At 40.1% G+C, this 19,148-nt stretch overlaps 1 protein-coding gene across 1 annotated transcript in view; it reads left to right on the forward strand.

Moving 5' to 3' along the window:
• The window catches only part of LOC116052928 (junction plakoglobin-like), a 142,346-nt gene that overhangs the window by 66,272 nt on the left and 56,926 nt on the right, over window positions 1-19,148 (forward strand). The window contains exons 2-5 of the mRNA XM_031303775.2: window positions 7,129-7,183; window positions 8,547-8,780; window positions 16,247-16,500; window positions 16,599-16,837. Coding sequence (XP_031159635.1) covers window positions 7,168-7,183; window positions 8,547-8,780; window positions 16,247-16,500; window positions 16,599-16,837 — 743 coding nt within the window. The 5' untranslated portion in view covers window positions 7,129-7,167. The remainder of the gene's footprint in view (window positions 1-7,128; window positions 7,184-8,546; window positions 8,781-16,246; window positions 16,501-16,598; window positions 16,838-19,148) is intronic.

A 19,148-nucleotide genomic window follows, 5' to 3' on the forward strand; every position in this document is an offset into this window, starting at 1 on the left:
GTATTCATACTGTTCAAGGCTTCTACTGCTGCCACCCATATGCAGAACATGTGTTGTAATTGAGAATCAATTATGTGAACTGATACTGTTATTAAATAAGGTACATTCAAATCAGATATGAAGATACATTTAAACTAGGGCTGTCAAAATTAACGCTTTAATTAACGAGTTAATGCAAATTCCTTTTAACACCACAAATTAACGATTAATGCATTTGATGTGGGCATTGGGCTGTACTGTAGTTTTGGCAAAACAGGAAGCAATGCGGTAGTAACATTGTACATCCATGCGTTGTGGATGTCTAGCAAAAGCCGTAAAGTGCTGCGTTATAACATCCAGAGGATCACCAGACCCGCCATCCGTCTGGCTCGTCATGGTGGAGTGAAGCGCAACTCCTGTCTGATCTAGAGGAGACCCGCTGTGTGCTGAAGATGTTCCTGGAGAGCGTGATCCGTGATGCCGCCAGCTAACACTGAGCACGGCAAAAGAAGAAGACGGCGACCGAGATGGATGTAGTGTATGCTGCATCCTGTGGCTCTCTCCACAAGACAAAAGTTATTTGCATGTACGATATGTGCGATTAATTTCCGATTAATCGTGAGTTAACTATGGAAATCACATCACTGACATATTACCACAGTATAGGCCTAAAGTTGATTTGGGGAACATCCTACCAATAACAGATGGCTATTTAAACATCCAGCAGACACAGAACAACATAATCAGTCATTTGGATTCATGTTATGTCCACCTGATGAATGGAAGTCCAATGTTCTCTCTCCTTGTAGCTCTGGTTTGGGATCCACCATGTCCTGAGAGAAATATCTGCCTCTTTAGCTGCTAAATGCTCCACTATGTTCACCAGCTAACTCTAGCTGTGTCTCTCTGCTGTTTACTGCTGAGCAGGTAGTGTACAGTGAATTTATCAGAGCTACTGCTGGATATTATGCTGATGACTGAAGAGTGGTTGCTGTGTGCCGTAAAGCCAATGCAATGAGCTAAAAGAGGTTAGAAAAGCCCGGCAGAAGAACTGCAGAAGTGGTTATAATCCTCACTACGTTGTTCACATTGCACATTGTTATTTGATTCATTGTTTTTTTTAAAGATTATTTTTTAGGCTTTTATTTGTATAGAACAGATTAGACTTGAAAGAGGAGAGAGAGAGGGAATGACATGCAGCAAAGGGCTGCAAAAGAGTCAAACCTGCGGCCGCTACGTCGAGGAGTAAACCTCTATATATGTGCGCCCGCTCTACCAGGTGAGCTACCCAGGCGCCCTTGATTCATTATTTATATAAATAATATTGATTAGTGCAGAATGTTGATATTTGTGTTTAAAATAGAAGAAAATAACAAATTTGTATTTGGCAAATTTAGATAGACAGTGTACTTTTTTAATTTTTAATTTTTGTATTGGTTATTTAGACAGAACAAACGTGCTAACAAATAACATCAAACAATGACAAGGGAAACAAAACATAGGGGTCATAGTGGTATAACGAACCAACACATTCTCACTCCATTGCGTAAAATACGGACGTGGTTTAGGAAAGAAGATCGCGATAGTTGGGTTTAGGAAAAGATCGTGGGTGGGGTTATATAACTAACATTTCTGTGACATGGGACACGAACCCTGATCTCCAGGGTGAAAGTCACGTGTTGTTTGACCCATCCACCATCCCAACTAACCTCCCCGATGCAAAATTTTGGCCATTAATACTACTCACTACCGTTGTCTCTCTTAATACTATGTCATTTTCACGCGGCGAAGAGCTGCTGCTCTGTCCAGTGCATTACATACACTCGCTGAGGGGTGCTTATTGCGTCATATCTGACATTCACTGTATTGGAAGTTATACTTTCGCTGTTGGATGAGAAACTGTGTTTTCTTGTGTATAGTTGTTTGTAATTGGGTTTTCAGTAAGCTAAGTTCATTTTGTGTTTGTTCGTTTGGTTTGTCAAAATATTGGCATGTTAAGTGTTTGATTTTTTTTTCCTCTAAATTATTTTCTTCTTTCTGTTGCTGCTTTTTCTTATGTGATGAATATGCTATTATTGTTCCTCTTATTACTGCTTTGCCTGTTTTCCATTAAAGTGATGGTGAGATTTCTGGCGAGTGGTTAATTTCCATGAAGGATGCCCACTCTCTTTCTATCAATGAGATAAAGTCTGAATCTTCTAAAAGGGATGTATTTAAACACCATCTTGTTGGAGTTTTGGCATACAGTTGGTTGTTTAATGAGAGAGAGAGACAGAAGCATGATCACTTATTGTGATTGGATGAATTTAGTTGTCTTGGATGTGTTGGGTGAGTGAGCTGCTTATAAGAAAGAAATCAATTCTGGAGGAGGATTGATGGAGAGAGAAGTATGAACATTCTCTAGATGAATGATTTCTCAATCTCCAACTATCGCGGAGTTGCCAGTTTCTTGAGTTAATCGATCCACTTGACCGGTCGGCTATAGGGTTGATAACAGTGTTAAAATCTCCAGCTATTATGATATTTGTTGAATTGTAGAGTAGAGAGAAAAAATTGTGGAAAAAAGATGTGTCGTCGTTGTTAGGGCCATTCATGTTTGCTTATGTGTATGATGCTTGGTTGATAGTTGCATTGACAATAAAATAAAACAATAAAAATAACATATCTTCTATCTGGATCTATGATGCATGAGTTATGAATGAATGGGATGATGTTTTTATTTACTAAGATTGAGACACCTCTTGTTCTGCTGTTAAATGTTGATGAAAATATTTTATCAAATTTTGTAAATTTAAGATATTCTAGGTTTGAATTTGTGAGATTGGTTTCTTGTATAAAACATATCATCCTTTAATTTCATGAGATGACTTTGATTCTTTTGGCTTGCGTGCGGAAACCACATACATTCCATGTTATTATGTCAAGTGAATGCATAATTTTGTGTAAAGATAGTCTTACTTTAAAGGTCCAATGTGTAGGAATTTCTCCCATCTAGCGTTGAGATCATATATCGCAATCAACTCTCTCGCACCACGCAGTTCAAAGTATGTATTACAGCTACGGTAGCCTTCACGCTTCAAAAAGCCGGTCTCTTCAATATCCTTTTTCTTTTTCTGGGCGAAGAAGAAGACTCCTGTTCCTGAAATTTGGATTTTGAATACGTGTGGTCCTCCATGTTTCCTTCTTCAAACTAGCCGGGGCCGGGAAGCTACGATAGCCATTAGCAGCATTAGCAGCACCTGTGAGTTTATCATGTGACAGCAAAAACGCGAAAGGCAGAACGGTATGTCCTGTATGTCCCTTACAGGCTAACGTATTTCAAGATGGCGCATGAATATGGAGCGTCTACCCCAGTTCATGCGAATGCAAATGTAAAATTTCAAGCCAAAAGGAATATTTGGAATTGATGGTGGTGGTAACTATTCATGAAAAAGGACAAGTTTGTGAACGGGCAACACAGATTTTAAACACTTTACACACTGGACCTTTAAGTGAAAGGATAAATGAACAGGCGGAGGTGGGGTCTGGTTTTGGGCGAACTTAATGAATTGCCTGAGGTTGCCTGTACCTATACCATGAACAGCATAGTTACCTGTGATAGGACATAAAAGTGCATGGTAAACACACAAAACATGATCAACAACATCAAGAAAACAATTACAGAAACGAAAACATGACAAAAGATAGAGATGGGCATTGTTAACTCTTCTGTATAGCAAGACAGTGAGTTACCTTATTACAGAGGAGTGATGCAGAGTATAAGGTGTAAGATCAAATAATCAAGAGTGTTCCATATGGCTGTTATTTAGTCTGTTTAGAAGAACCGTGGTGGTTTCTTTTTAGTCTCGTAGTAGCTGTCCGTCGATATACAGTTTGTCAACCACGAGCCAACTTTGGTGGGGTGATGTACTCCATAATAGGGACTGTACCACACTTTTCCATCATCTTGTTTCAACTGATCAGTGGGTGCTGTTTTAGCATAGCCTTGAACTAACATGTAACTGAGAAACGAGGTGTACTCATCCTTAAACTTGACATTTCTTCGAAATTCCTTCTTCAGGCCTTGAAGCCACTGCTTTGCAACACGTCGATTGTTTGGGAGGACAGGGTATTTGGCTCTGAGGTAAGTCAATGCAGTAATGTCCGTTTTTCAGTTCTGTTGTACTACTCACAGTCTTCATGAATTTGATGTTCTCTCTTGACATTTCCAACTGCTCCTCAGATGTTTTTTGTTCATTGAAATCATGATTGTATTGCTTGAAGAGCATCTCTTCCAGATGTTCCACAGAAATCCGATTAGTTGTAACAACAGAGCAGCCAGTCTTGACTCTATTGCTATCTCCACCACAGAGTGGTCCATTAATTACCCAGCCAACTCTTGTTCGGACTGCGTATGGTCCTTCACCTTGGCTGTTAATCACCTCCGAAGGTTCCATCAGTTTTGCTGCATCAGTTCCAATGAGCAAATCAACATCTGCATCCACATCATGAAGCTTTATCTTCCTCAGGTAGGACCATTTTGCAACATCCTCCTGCCGTGGAATGTTCAACCTTGAAACTGGCATAGTCTTTTGAGTTAAGACGTTAGACAACTCCATAAAATCATCCATATCCATGCCAGAAACTTCCAAACCAGTCAGTACAGTGGTTCTCACAATCTTCGTTTGACCCATTGTTCTCAATACAATGTTGACTGGTTTGCCTCCCAAGCCCAGTCACTTTGCCAAATTAAACTGCCAGGATCCTAGAATGCGTATGTATGCATATATTTATTACTCGTCTGGCCTTTAACCTGAACTGCGACAATAGAAAAACAACATTATCTCCATCACCGGCCCCTATATGACCACGTCTGAGACGGTCCAGGTGAATCACTTAGTGGAGGGCTCACAGATTTGGCTTCTTTAAACCAGTACTTCTATCCTTTTCCTCAATGTGAAGGACTGATGGATTCTTCTGGTGACACACACTACAATCCAAACGACTCCTACTTTGCTTGTGTGACCAGGCTTTAAGCAACCAAAACAAATTTCCTTTTTCTTTATGAAACGTATCTTGTCCCGTTGCATCTTCATCTTGAAGCGTGTGCATTTATCCAGTGAGTGACTGTTTTCCTGACAAAATAAACAGCGTTTGAAGTTGCTTTGGGAAGAAGAGGACTTGATCTTATTGTCCATGTAGACTTTATTTCCTTCTTTCAATGCAGTGACGCTGGTGGCAAAGGTGCTCCCCTTTCTCCTTTGCTTAGGTCGGCTAGCATCAGAAGCTTTGGTGTAGCTGTTGCAGGTAGTGTAGGTTGTGAATCCTGAATATTTCAAAAAAATTGGGTCAGAAGCAATCTTAACTTGTTTTTCAACAAAACAGTCACAAGGTCAGCAAACACAGCTCTGCATCCACTTTGCTCCTGTAGATCACATGCAACATTTCTCCATTTTTCCAATAACTTATAAGGAAATTTCATCACAATGTTTCTGAGGTTGGATGGCATGTTCAACTCATGCAAAACGAAATCAGTCTCTTCAGCTGGCCTCTCTTGCTCTACATGCGCACACACACCTGCGGCCACAGCTTCAGGGCCCCTCTGCTACTCGCCTTTTCGCCTCTGTATGAGTGAATATTGTGTGATATTGATATTCTGATATCAGTGCTGAGAGAGAGACCCTTCACTTATGTAAAAACATTTTCTCATAAACTTTAAGTGCTATACAGCTTGTTATGTAGAGTTATAAATTGTATTGCAAAATCACACAGTTTATATTGTAACATAGTACCACAATGGTATATTTATTTTCTCACAACACTCTATACATGCTGAAATTATTGTTTTTTTAAATTTTGTCTGGTGGGTTTAGCGCTAGCGACCCCAGTGCAGTTTCCGGTTAAAAGTCTTAAGGAGGTTTTAAAAAGCTCTATCTCTGTAGGGATCCTTTCCATAATGTTGTCAGACACTTAATAAGAATAATAATCTAAGCCTGTCAGTGGCAAAAACAGAACTTTTAGTGGACAAAATTGACAATGCACATTTAGGGTTACATTACAGCCTGGTCTGCGGCTGCCGGTTACAGCGTTCATGTTTAATACTGGACCAATTTCAAAGATTGTTGTTTCCATCAGTCACTTACACACAAAAACATAGGAAAATAGAGTCCACTTTGAAAAAAAACAAAATTACGTTAAGTGGTTAGTCTTGACATTGGCTGTCATGAGACCATTATATTTGTTTCATGAATAATTTCCTTGACCTCAAGTAAAGAAAAACATTTGGACTCATGAAGATGTCACAGTGTTTGATTACACTGTCAAATGCTTTTACAATGGTGTCATGAATGATTCCCTTGACCTCATGCCAGGGTAAGCCAATCAGAGGCAGAGTAAGGCAGAGAAGCGAGAGACATGCCTTCGCCATCCTAGGAAACGCAAATTCCTTTGCTCACCATTAATGGTTAACAGAGCTCCCCTCCCAGTAAACACAGGGACCAAACAGCCTCAGAGACTTGCGGAGGAAGCCAGTTTGAGGATAAGGAATACAGTACCAAGGTTTCTTTCTGGGTTTGGCTACTGGCACCCCAGGGCTGAGTCAGCTAATTGTACAGCTAACTAAGTCAACTAGCAGCTAACTACAGTTAGCGGTTACTTTAGCAACAAGTAGCCTAAAGCTAACATTATATGTCCAAAACATGTCAGCCTTTTGCACTTCATGTAAAGTGTTACCTAAACTACAAGTACCAGTATCACACTTTGTATAGACTGAGCTGCCTGTCAAGTCATGTTGACAAGATCTTCACCACCCACCCACCCACACACAAGCAATGACTATATTAACAAGTCTGTAATCTTGGCATTGTACAATATCTTGGCAGCACTAAAGTGAAGCTATTTCATTTTTTTTTGTTCATGACTTGTTTATACTTCGGAAAAATACCAAGGTCCGGAGCTCCGTGCCCTCAATGGGGGGTACGGCCATTACTGACCCCTCTAATGAACTGTGCGGTATATGGGTATATTCCTGGTGGAATGTGAGAAAAATTAATTCCGTATCATGCTTTGCAGAATATGGTGATTAAAACCTTAATCCTTCAGAAAAGGATTAGTTTGAATTTTGTAGGCAATCCTGTTTAAAGACCTAATGTTTCCTCTATTTCCCTGCAGGTCAGAAGTCAGTGAAGGCAGTGGTACCATTTGGTGGAGATGATGTCCATGCAAAGTAAGTGCTCTCTCATATTCATATAAGCACATATTGACATTAATGTTTAACGTTTAATGTCTGATGTTCCTTTGCACCTAAACAGTTGTTACTGTGTTAAGTGGAGTTGATAATGATTGGGCTGTCTGATGGTGTTGTTACTGGGTACACCTGGTTGATTCTCACATAGTCTTGCGTTGCCAGCCCTATCTCCACAGCGCTGCGGAGAAAGGTCTGGCCCCTCCACACATACACTTCTGGATAGAAGAAACAACGCTCTGGGTTGTTTGCATTTCTTTGAACCAATCACAAGCGCTTCAGCTGCGCTAATCCCTGGGCGCAAAAAAGGGGGATCTGTAAAATAGTCTCAGGAAGAAACTTGTTTTAGTGGAACATTTGCACCCCGCTAAAGAAAGGCCACATATAATATTAAATGAAGTTAACTGTTCACACAATACTGTAACGTGAGCTATTTAAATTAGCTGGCTACATGGTTAAACATAATTTGCTCTTACCAGTGTATTGCGGTGTGTATTTTGTCCATAGGAAATCCCCGCCATTAGGTCCCAAAACGTCCCAGTTAGAGAGAAAATGTGGTACACATATTCTTTGTAAATCTTTACAATCATTCCCCAAAAGAACCAAGTAGGCCTGCCTTGTGGCACGATCCAAATTTTCTTCAAAACTTGCCAATTCCAGCGTGTAACGTTAGCTTGCTTGCTTGGAGGTTCTGGTTGCTGTTCTCCGACGCGACCGGAGTTTAGAACGTAAACACAAAGAAAGTTGAAAGTGAGGGACATCCGGCAGCGCCAGAACTATCCAGTAAATTAACCGTTATCGATTCACTCAAACAATAAAGAGTTTAAAAGTAGAAATTCTCATGAAAATATCTGAGAACACCATTTTATTTGCGTCTAGGCCAATTTCTGTTTTTGTCATTTTTGAGTGTAAACACTGTATATATTTTTATTATTGTTCATAAGATTAGCACAGTGTTTAGGAATGACAGTAGTAGTGGTCAGAGTAAGTGAAAATGTGATCTGAGATGCACATTACAAAATGTGTTATGTATCTGGAATTGTTTATTAGCTATGTGTGATATCTGTAAAGCTGAACGCACTCACAGTAGTAAAACCAAAGACTCTTTCTGTGAGAGAAAGGGCACTATATCTTGGAATGTAATTCTAAGACATACAGTATGATGCTTTTAAGAAACGATTGCAAATAAAAAAACTGTTGCAAAAAAACCTGGTAACTGTTGAGATCTTCCACATCCCCCCCACTGCTATGGAATATGGAAGAAATGCTCAAACAACTTTCTATATACTAGTATTAGGAGCAGTATTACTAGTAGCTGATCTCAGACATGTCTTGTTCCCTGCAGTGAGTGAGGCGAACAGTGTGGTGAAGGTGGCGGAATGGCAGCAGACCTACTACGCCTCAGACTCTGGAATCCAATCAGGAGCCACCACAGTCCTGGACGATGAGAGCAGCACTGAGTACAGCGGCCGTAAAAAGTACAATGGTAGTACTACAACCAGTACTACCACTGCTTCTGCTACTGCCAACACTGGGGGAGAAGGAGACACAGCAGCTGGTGGAATAGAGAGCCCCACAGGTGAGACTGTATACAGCACTTTAAAGGAGACCTGTTATATACTGTTTTCAGATTCATACTTCACACTATTTTGTGAATCTAGTATAATATGTTTACATGCTTTAATGTTCAAAAAACACTTTATTTTTCTCATACTGCCCATGGCTGCTGCACCTGTATTTACCCTCTGTCTGAGACACTTTGTTGGAGCACCTGTCTCTTTAAGCCCCGCTGCCGAAAAAGCCCAGTCTTCTCTGATTGGTCAGCACGTTTCCGCATGTTCGCGAGTCTCTGGAATCTCCACTTCTGTGCTGTGTTTTTGCACTCCGTTAGAGCCTGAGACTATTATACTATAATAGATAATAGAAGAATACTACAAGGCAGTAATGTGACCTGAAATTGGGGAGAAATTAACAACATTAGCAGCCAAGATTACAGGTTTCCCCATAGACAGTGAAAGAAATGGACACATCGATGCCATAGACTTCGACGGAGACCAGTGAAGTCAATTAGAAGCACTTTTCCGGTGATGGCTGAGCGTACTGCGCAGCTGCTGTGCAGCCTCAAACTGAGCTTGACAACGTAGAGTGACGTGAGCAACCTGTCTAAAATTTGTAAGTCTTCTGGTAGCTGTGCCAAGAGAAATCTGAATCATTTCGAATCCTGCAGAGACAGAGAGCGTGAGTAGGAGCTGTCCATGAGTGTAGGAGCATGTTGCATAGGTATGACACAATCGTTAGCCTATTCTTAGAAAAACGGCTGCTACGGGGCCATAACGTTGTACATTGTACAATGGACAAATAGAGTCTTTAAACACAGATGTAAAGTTATTCGCTGTCAAAATGATACCAAAATGAATGGGAGTCAATGAAATGCTAGCGGAAGGTGATGGCTTGTTAGCATCGAAATCTCCCCATAGGAGGTACGCTAATGGCCAATTCCGCTTCCAACCTGTAGGGGGACTGAAGAGGAAAAGTGGTTTGGTATTGCATACAGATTTGCATTATAGATATGACTATAAAATACAGAAAAGCATAATAGGTGCCCTTTAATGCTGCAGTTGGCAACTTTTAGAGAAACAAGTTTGTGTCATATTTTCTGAAACTTCATTACATCCTGACAGTAGGACATGAGACAGATAATATGTGAAAAAATCATGTTCCTCTGCCTTCTCCTAGTGCTCCTATGGCATTTGCAAGATTCCACCGCACCCAAAGGAAAACAACCAATTAAAGCTGAGGAGTCTCTAACGCAGTGTCAATCACTGCTTGTGGGAGGTTCCGATCAAACCGTCAAACTAGGCAGTGCTGATCAAATGTTAATCAAGATTCTGTTAATGCATTGCCTATTTCTCGCTTCTAATGTTTTCAGTAGGGCTGTCAAAATGAACGCGTTAACACAAATATGTTTTAACGATGCATGAACACAGGTTCTGTTATGATCGATCATGAAGCCCAGTGTAACTGTAGAGTTCTCTGGTTTATCAGTGAAGTGCACAAACTACACGGCAGATTGGAGTCTCTGAGCGGGTCCAACAGGGGTTGAATGTGCATCGTCAGGTTCCCGTTATTAACGTCTTTTATATGAAATGTCGGTTTCCTCACTGTGCTGCATTTTTATAAAGAGCGTAGAGGATTGTGATGTTTATTGCAACTTTAGTAACATCCGCTGCCTCCAAACAGCTCCACTCGTTTACCGGAGCCGCTTGGAGACAGTGGGACAGCAGTAGCCTTCAGTAGTGTTGATTGGCTGTTACTCCCTCTGTGTTGTAATCTGAGCTTCTCCATTCTTTGTTTTGACAGCTGGTCTGTTATTGCATGTGAGTTCATGTGGCCATGAAAAAACGTAGAAATTTCACAGATTAGGGTTCAGTCTGTGAGAGCCATGTGGAGGCAAACCCAGCCTGCTGTTTTTCTTCTTCAGTATTTTAAGTACCCACCCCTTTAGCTGAGAGAGGTAAAAAAAAATATTTGGTTTCAGTTCATGTGTCTGTTTTGGTTTATTTCTATCATTCCTTCTTTCTTCACTCCCTTTGTCTTTGTTTCTTCTAACATTCTCATTCTATCTCTCATTCCGTTTATCATCAGATGAATAATCTCTATTTTTGTACATCTGTGTTGCTCTTTCTTCTGTATTTATAGTTCTCATGTTTGCTAAAATAAATGAACTGATGGGATATCATGTAATATATTAGTCAATATGCCTGTACATTAATTTGCTGGCTCATAATTTGATTGTTTTTTTTTTTGTTTGCCCATCAATCTGTCCGACACACATTGTCCAAGACACCACTGAATGGATTTTTATGAAATGTATAATCAGTGTTAATTTATTATGTTTAAAATATGTATCAGTTTCTAACAAAGTTAACATGTTAAGCTTGTTGTGAGTAAATGTAGGTAAATGGTTCAGAAGAAACCATTTTCTGGCATTCATCTGTCTTAACTATAAAACTAACTTTATCTACAGTGTAAGATAATCTAACACAGTCACTCTTTTCCACTCCGCTTTTCACACATCACATAACACCCACGGGAAGAAATTAAAAAATGACCTCACAAACATGTTGCCTTACAAACTTTTCTGTCCCACCTGTGCTGTTAGATGAGATAGCCGGCCGTTTTAAGCTCAGTTTGACGAAGTGATGCTTGTACTTTCAAAGGAAATACACATTAATAATTCTTATTACATATGGTGTACATAGAAAAATGTCAACTAAATGTAGACCAGAATCAGAATCAGGTGTTTTGCCAAATAAGTACTTACAAGTAATTTGCCTTGGTGGTTGCTGCATACATAAATAAACACACATATTATACAAAACAAATATATACAAAATAGCTGTTTAACATAACAGTAATATATGGCCTATAACACCTAGCTATGGGTCATACATATAAAATCTTAGGTGGTACTTTCCTGCTCTTGTAAACTCCCAGTCCTCTCCACCAGTATTGTACTTAAAGGTTAATTTCAGATTTTTTCAATTTTCCCACGAATTGGTGTCTAAATAGTCTCGCATTGCCAGACCTTCCTCCTGCTGTTTTTGCCACTGACAGACTCAGATTGTTATTCTAAGTGTCTGTCAACATTATGGAAAGGATCCCTACAGAAAAACCTTTTTTTTTTTGTAACAGAAATAGCTCCAAGATCACTAACCCACCAGACTTTAAATAAACAATACTTTCATCATGTATAAATCAAGCATATTTCCACATGTAAATCCCTAAATTATGTGTTTATTTCAACCAAACCAGAGTGGTGATTGTTGGAACAGTGAAAAGACGAACCAAGACGGCTTTGATTTTGTTTTGTTTCTGTCGACTTTGAATGAAGTGTGTTTTACGATGATAAAAGTATTAGTTTATTTAAATGGAGTGCGGTGGGTTTGGTGCTAGCCATTCGGGGATGTTTAAAAAAAAAAAGTCTCTTACTCGTTAACAAGAAGGTCGACCTCTGTAGGAATCCTTTCCACGATGTTGTCAGACACTTAAAACAATAATCTGAGCATGTTAGCGGCAAAACATTCACAAACAAAAATCAAGGAAAGATGACTACAGTATTCCAGACCATACAACAAAATAACATAATAGACAATAAACCATAAACCAATTAAACATATATAAATGACAACACCATTAGCCCATCATACATGTCTCTCTCCAGCACAAAGCTTCTTAGGAGCCCTCCAGAAAGCTAAGGTACTTTCCCCATTTTCTAGTGTAGACATCCAATCTGGAAAACCATTAATAAGACATTTTTTCAAACACCACAACCCTAGCCATTTCACAAGCCCACTTCTGGATTGACAGCACTCCTTCATTCCTCCATCCTCTTAAAATAATCTGTCTGGCTGTCATTAAACTAGTCTGAACACAGCTTCTTATGTGCTTCTCCATCCGGTTTCCATCCCAGAACAAAAATTCTTGGGCTGAATGGAACCTGGGTCCCTGCAATCTGACATAGGTTATTATGTATCCCAATCCAAAATTCCTCGTCCTTATTACAGGACCATAGGACATGAAGTAATTGGCCGTCCTCTGTCTTACATTTCCAACAAGTTGGTGTGTCTTTCAGACCAATTCTAAACAATCTGGAGGGAGTCCAATAGAAGCGATGCATAATCTTGAACTGAATGAGGCGCACCCACACATCGCGTGACATAGTTTTAATATTCCTACAGATTCTTTCTCACTCCTCATTATCCAGTGTAATACTCAGATCCCTTGCCCATGTCTTTTTGAGGGCTGCCCAGGCTCCATCCCCTAGGTTCTGCATAAGCATAGAATAATACCCAGAAGCCTCATGACCTTTTCCATATTTCAACACCACCTAATCTAAGCATTATGGTGCCTTCGGGGCTGAAGAACTGGATCCAAAAATTCCCACTCACAGATGGCGAAGTTGCAAATATCTAAAAAATTCAAACCTAGGGATTCCAAATCACAGTACCACATCAAATTTACGAACGCTTCATCAGCTTCGGGGGTCCAAAGTTTAAACAAAACATTAATATATTAACACAACTCTGACTACCTTATCAATGTATTTTATTTCCCTTACGCAGTTGTTTAATACTCAACAGATTTAATACATACTCAAAAAATAATAATCAGTTCAGACAGAGACTTTTTAGTTTTCACCAGGAAACAGCAAAGGAAACTATGTCACAATGTGCATGTTTATAGTTTCAAGTATATATTTAGAATAACTGACTGCACCAAGGAGAGGGACTTTCACTTAAGACTTTCACTTAAGAATTTATTTATTTTGTGAATGGCAATACATCATTTTAATTATGTTGGTGTTATTGGAATACATAACACACATAACACTCACATTTTTACACTAAACTGCTGCTATTTTGTTAATTTTACAGGAAAAAGCACTGTACCAATAATGAAAAAAGAAAACACTTTCTCTTCTTTCTTTTTGAGGAAGAAAAGAGCAGATGCTCAAGCCCCTTTTGATGTCTGTGTGCACGTGGCTGAGTGACAGTGTCTTTTCCACATTGTAGTTTCTGCAAGTTGTCATTCGATGGGCTGACTCTTATCATATATTTTATTTTAAAAAAAAAGTATAACTAGGCGCATTACTTAGTTTTCACATGGCAGGATAAATCCTGCTTGTCTGAGGGACTCAAACACTGGTGGTATGCCACCCACTGCTTCCTTTTTCAGGGGATATTGGCATTGGCGTGGTCTGTAATTAGTTTTGGGGTTGATCACCACTTTTCTGATTAGACCAACCTAATTTTTACCTTGAGCCCACAAAGTCATAGGGACTTCTTGTAGCACCCAGGTTTAGCTCCAAAGCATGTGGGCCTGTGTAGAGTCACAAGAGAAGTCAGAGGTCATTCTCAGTGCTATTGAGGATCTTGGGAGGCAGGTAGCTAGTCTGCAAAGCTAATTAACCTCTTTCATGGCTTAGAAAAAAGACAAGGGGGGCTGATATCAGGAGAGAACCAGGGAAAATTCAGGGAAGAGTACCAAGGCAGGCAGTGCTAACATAGACATGTTAAAACAGACAAACAAACCCAGGCCTTACTATTGTTTTACTGCTAGGAGGATGGGCACATTGCCCCATATTGCACTAAAACGGCAAATGCTGCTTTAGTTGCTAAAAAAAAAAAAGGAAGCAGAGGAAGAGCAGCACATAACAGTCACTTACCTTCAAACGACTAACCGTTCCTGTTGTGGGACAAACGGGGGCTGAAGAGAGTCGACAACGTCCCTCAGACGTACATAGCAAAGGCAGTCTAGAACATAGAAGTAAAAAAGACAATTGTTTCACTTCCTAAGCTGTTGGTTAGCACCAAGAGTCTAGCTCAAGTGACTATAAAAGGTGAAGTTAACCGTCTACTTGACACAGGTTCACAAGTAACAACAGTTCTCCGGTCATTTTACAAACGGCACTTTTCAGAGGAGATTAATGGCTGTAGCTAATGGTTTTCAGAGTGAGAAGTCAGTTGTTCTTGAGCAGCCATCTTCATCACCCTTGACAGGTGTCTTGATGGTAAAAGCTGGCTTGGTCGACATTCCCCAGCAGTGGCCCTATAAGCTATCAGTTGTATTCAGTAATGAGTCTGACCACAATATAGTCATTCCTGCAAAATTGCAGAGATAAGTGCTTACCAGAACATCTTGTTACAGGAGCACAGCATAGTCAAATATCAGAATCACTCCAAATTTGAGCATAGACTCAGCTGTCTAAAAAGCAGAGCTTAAACTTCAATTTTGGTGAGTCCACAATTGCATCTGATTGGAAAGAACGCACCACTCAGCAGCTCAACAACTTGCCTAATGTGTTTGGACAGAACTTTCAGTTGGGAGGAAGAGCACCCCCTACAGAACTGTTTGATTATGTTTATCTACCTCTTTAGGTGCCCCACCCCTTTTTATGGCTAGGTTTAATGCTGGTTGCAATCGATATAGAGTGGAGTATTTGTATAAGTGGAGGGCTTCTCACCCGGATCTTAGAGGGTGTCCAGGAGCTCCAGGTAAGCGCTCACCAATAGTGATGGTCAGAAAAAAAAACTGGCAGGTCTGGTTGTGCATTGAATATAGGCATCTGAATCTTCAAACCATAAAAGATGCATACTCTCTTAAAGGTTTCTCAGTCTCCCATGTGTTTTGTTTTGCGGCAGACAAAGGGTCTTTGCTTTGTTTAGTGCAGATTAAGCCAGATTGAACCATATTTAGTTAAATTAGATCATATTTAATGAGGTCCATTCCAACTAAACATTTGTCCTCTTGGGAGCTAATGCAGAAGACTTAGTCTATATCCTTGATGTTCCACTTCTGGGATTGCTCCGTTGCAGCTGGAAAATTCGCAGGATTTCACTCATTTAGGCTGGATATCCGTTGCTTTGTGCTGGCATTTTAAACTCTGGTTGATTTATGAGGACTATGGTTAACCTTTTCTCAGATTGATTGAAAGGTAAATCCAGACAGCTAGCTAGACTATCTTTCCAATCTGAGTTTTCTGTTGCACGACTGAAACAACTTTTGAACGTACACGTTCCACCAAAACAAGTTCCTTCCCGAGGCTATTTTGCAGCGGCACGCCAGCTTTTCTCCAGTGCTTAGCACCGCCCAAGACGATTGTGATTGGTTTAAAGAAATGCCATTAAACCAGAGCACGTTTTCCTCCCATCCAGGAATGCTTTGTGGAGTAGCCAGACTCTCCCCCAGCGAGCTTTGGAGGATTGTCTGGCAAAGTCTGGCAAAGTTAATTTAAATTAGACACAATAATACATTCTGATAACACTCATTATAATGTTAGCTGAATGTTGAATTAAACTTCATCTCCCGACTTTAATTGCACATTTAAACATTACTAAACTAATTCTTTTAAGCTTGTTGTGGCCTCTTCTTTGCGTGGTCTCTCTTGTTTTTACACACACACACACACACACACACACACACACACACACACACTAGCAGTCTCATGTTCTATCTCTTTCTCTCTCTATCTACTTATGACAGATTTAGACGCTCAATACTCTCTAACCCGTGCTCAGCGCGTCAGGGCCGCCATGTTCCCAGAGACCCTAGTGGAGGGGGAGGCGGCCATGCCCGTCCAATCAGATCCTTCACAGCAAAGTAATGTGCAACGTCTTGCTGAGCCTTCCCAGCTGCTAAAGACTGCCATAGTCCACCTGATAAACTACCAGGACGACGCTGAGCTGGCCACTAGGGCAGTACCAGAGCTCACCAAGCTGCTAGGGGACGAAGATCCGGTATGCCACTGTCTTACAACTGAATTACTTAGAATTTGCTAACTGAGTTTTCAGACACAATAATTCTATTTTACACAGATATTTTCTCTACTCTCCAGGTTGTGGTGAACAAGGCAGCCATGATAGTCAACCAGCTGACACGTAAGGAGGCCAGTCGTCGGGTGCTGGTGCAGTCTTCGGCCATGGTGAGCGCTGTGGTGCGCGCCATGACAACTGCGGTTGACATGGAGACAGCCCGTTGTGCGGCCAGCGTGCTGCACAGCCTGTCGCACCAGAGGGAGGGACTGCTGGCCATATTCAAGTCTGGAGGGATACCTGCACTGGTGCGCATGCTAAGGTAAAAACATTTCCTCTAATACCCTCTACTTCAGGGTGCTGCTTTCAAAAATGGGATTACACACCCTCAATTGCCCCACCCATGACTGCTGCACCAACATTTGCTGCCCATTCTCATACAGGTTTGATGAACAATCTAACCATTTTCCAGAATTGATAAAAAACAAAAATCCCTCCAAAATACCATATTAAGACAACAAGACCTTGAGGAACACCATAGAAAAATCCATGCTGTGATGTTGTATCAAAAACCTTTGGCATTTGGAGATTTCTGTAAGAAAGACCATTGGATGGCAAGCACTTCTGTTCTGGAAACTCCTCAAAAAAAACTTTATTGTCAATATACCTATGGAATCTATACATTCTCTGAATGCCATAGGTCCCTAGTTTGTGGTTCATGAGGCTGTGCTTGAGGTCACAACAGGTCATTTTATAGAATTTAAAATAATTATTTCACTAAGACTGTTAAGGGACCACAGTATGTAATAGTATTCAAATACACCATTTTTAGAATAGGTGAAAATAACACATTCATACTGCATGAGAGAAACAGCATGATTTTTTTCTAAAAACAACATGGGACCAGAAGAAAGTCTGTAAAGGGGAGACTTGTGGGTACCCATAAAACCCACTTTCATTCAAATATATTGGGTTGAAAAGTCAAGGGTCTCCTGTGAAAATGGCCATGCCTGTTGTTCCTTCATCAGAATATAGCCTAGCATTGGAGCGTTGTTAAAGCCCCTTCCCAACGTGTTAGGACATGGTTGCCACATACCAATACTTAGGTTATCTCGTTTAATTTGATAACAGCACCTTCACTCTAGCTTTAAAACGAAAACCTGCAAAAGCCTTTTTAAGACGATAATGTCGGCTGTCCCATGGGTCTCAATATATACAATAAGACTACCTTATAAAAGGTTTATGAACCGTTTGTAATTAGTTTATTAATTAGGTTGTGAACTCTTTATAAATCATTAATAAGATGTTATAACCTATTAAGTCAAAAAGGGCAACAGTCACCTGTTGCATGCCAAATAGTGAACTCACATTGATCTGTACTCCTAAGCTTCAGATTGGTTACTTAGCTTACTTGGGGTTCTCCATCAGCCAGCATCCTTGGTATCGGTTCACCGAGTTGATTCATCTTGATGTTGCTTGGCATCTCATTTCATGACCATATTTTTTGAGTTACAAACATTTATAACTGCTGGTAAAGTGTAAAACATCACATTTTACAAATGAGTTACTAACATATTTAGCTGGCATAAGGTAGCCGTATTGTAAAGTGTGAAAAATACCACTATTTATTTATGGTTTACTAACATTTACAACTGGTAAAAGGGAGCCTCATAGTAACGTGTAAAACACACATCACCATTTATTAATGAGTAGCCAGCATTTAATATTGCAGGAGCCTTGTAGTAAAGTATAATATTTTTTTTCTCCACATGAAATGCAAAGTAAGATGTGAAAAGAACAAGCAAACAAATTTCTCACACATGTTGAAAATCAACAGTCAAAATAATGAAACTGTTGAGTATGATTAATACTTATATTTACACATAAAATGTGTTGAAAACATAAAATGACATTATAACATTCAGAATGGAAACGCTTTCCACATATCCTTAAACAAGTGGCCCCTCAGGGTGACTAGAGCCAAGCCAGGATTACCATTCAAGAACCATGAGGTGTTCCTCCAACAAACTCTCCGTGTGATTTCCTCTCCATCAACAGATGTGTCCTTTGATGGTCGGCCAAGCTCTTTCTATATGCGTATGACTGCAGGACTTAGGATCCACAAAGTACCTGCTGTGGTTTATGGTGTATTGTTTGTACCCCATGTTTCTCAACATACTCCTGTAAGCCCTCCACTCATCACTCAGTACGTTTGCATGCACACCAATATTCCACTATTATTCCGAATTTGACAATATTCCGATTCTCTGATTATCACGTTAACAGCATATTCCGGTAGGATGTTCCGAATAAGGCCTTTTTCCGAATATAGCATTTTTCGATTAAGACGTGGGATATTCCAGTATTATTCGGATTTTAGAGGCATTCTTTGGACATGTATACAGGTCATTCGGAATATGCGTCTCAATCTGGGTTTTCACCGCAGGCTTATGGTCAGCTCTGTGCGTTGCTATGGTTTCTGTACACAAACCAACCAGTCAACAGTTTGCAAGGCTAGAGACCCGATAAGAAGGAGAAACACAGCTACTTTTAAACATTATCACAGACTTGGATATCAACATATATCAACAAGTTTTTGGATATGCATACGCTATGCCAACCTTTTCAAGAAG

This window comes from Sander lucioperca, chromosome 17 (genome assembly GCF_008315115.2).
Source record: "Sander lucioperca isolate FBNREF2018 chromosome 17, SLUC_FBN_1.2, whole genome shotgun sequence".
Classification (NCBI taxonomy): Eukaryota; Metazoa; Chordata; class Actinopteri; order Perciformes; family Percidae; genus Sander; species Sander lucioperca.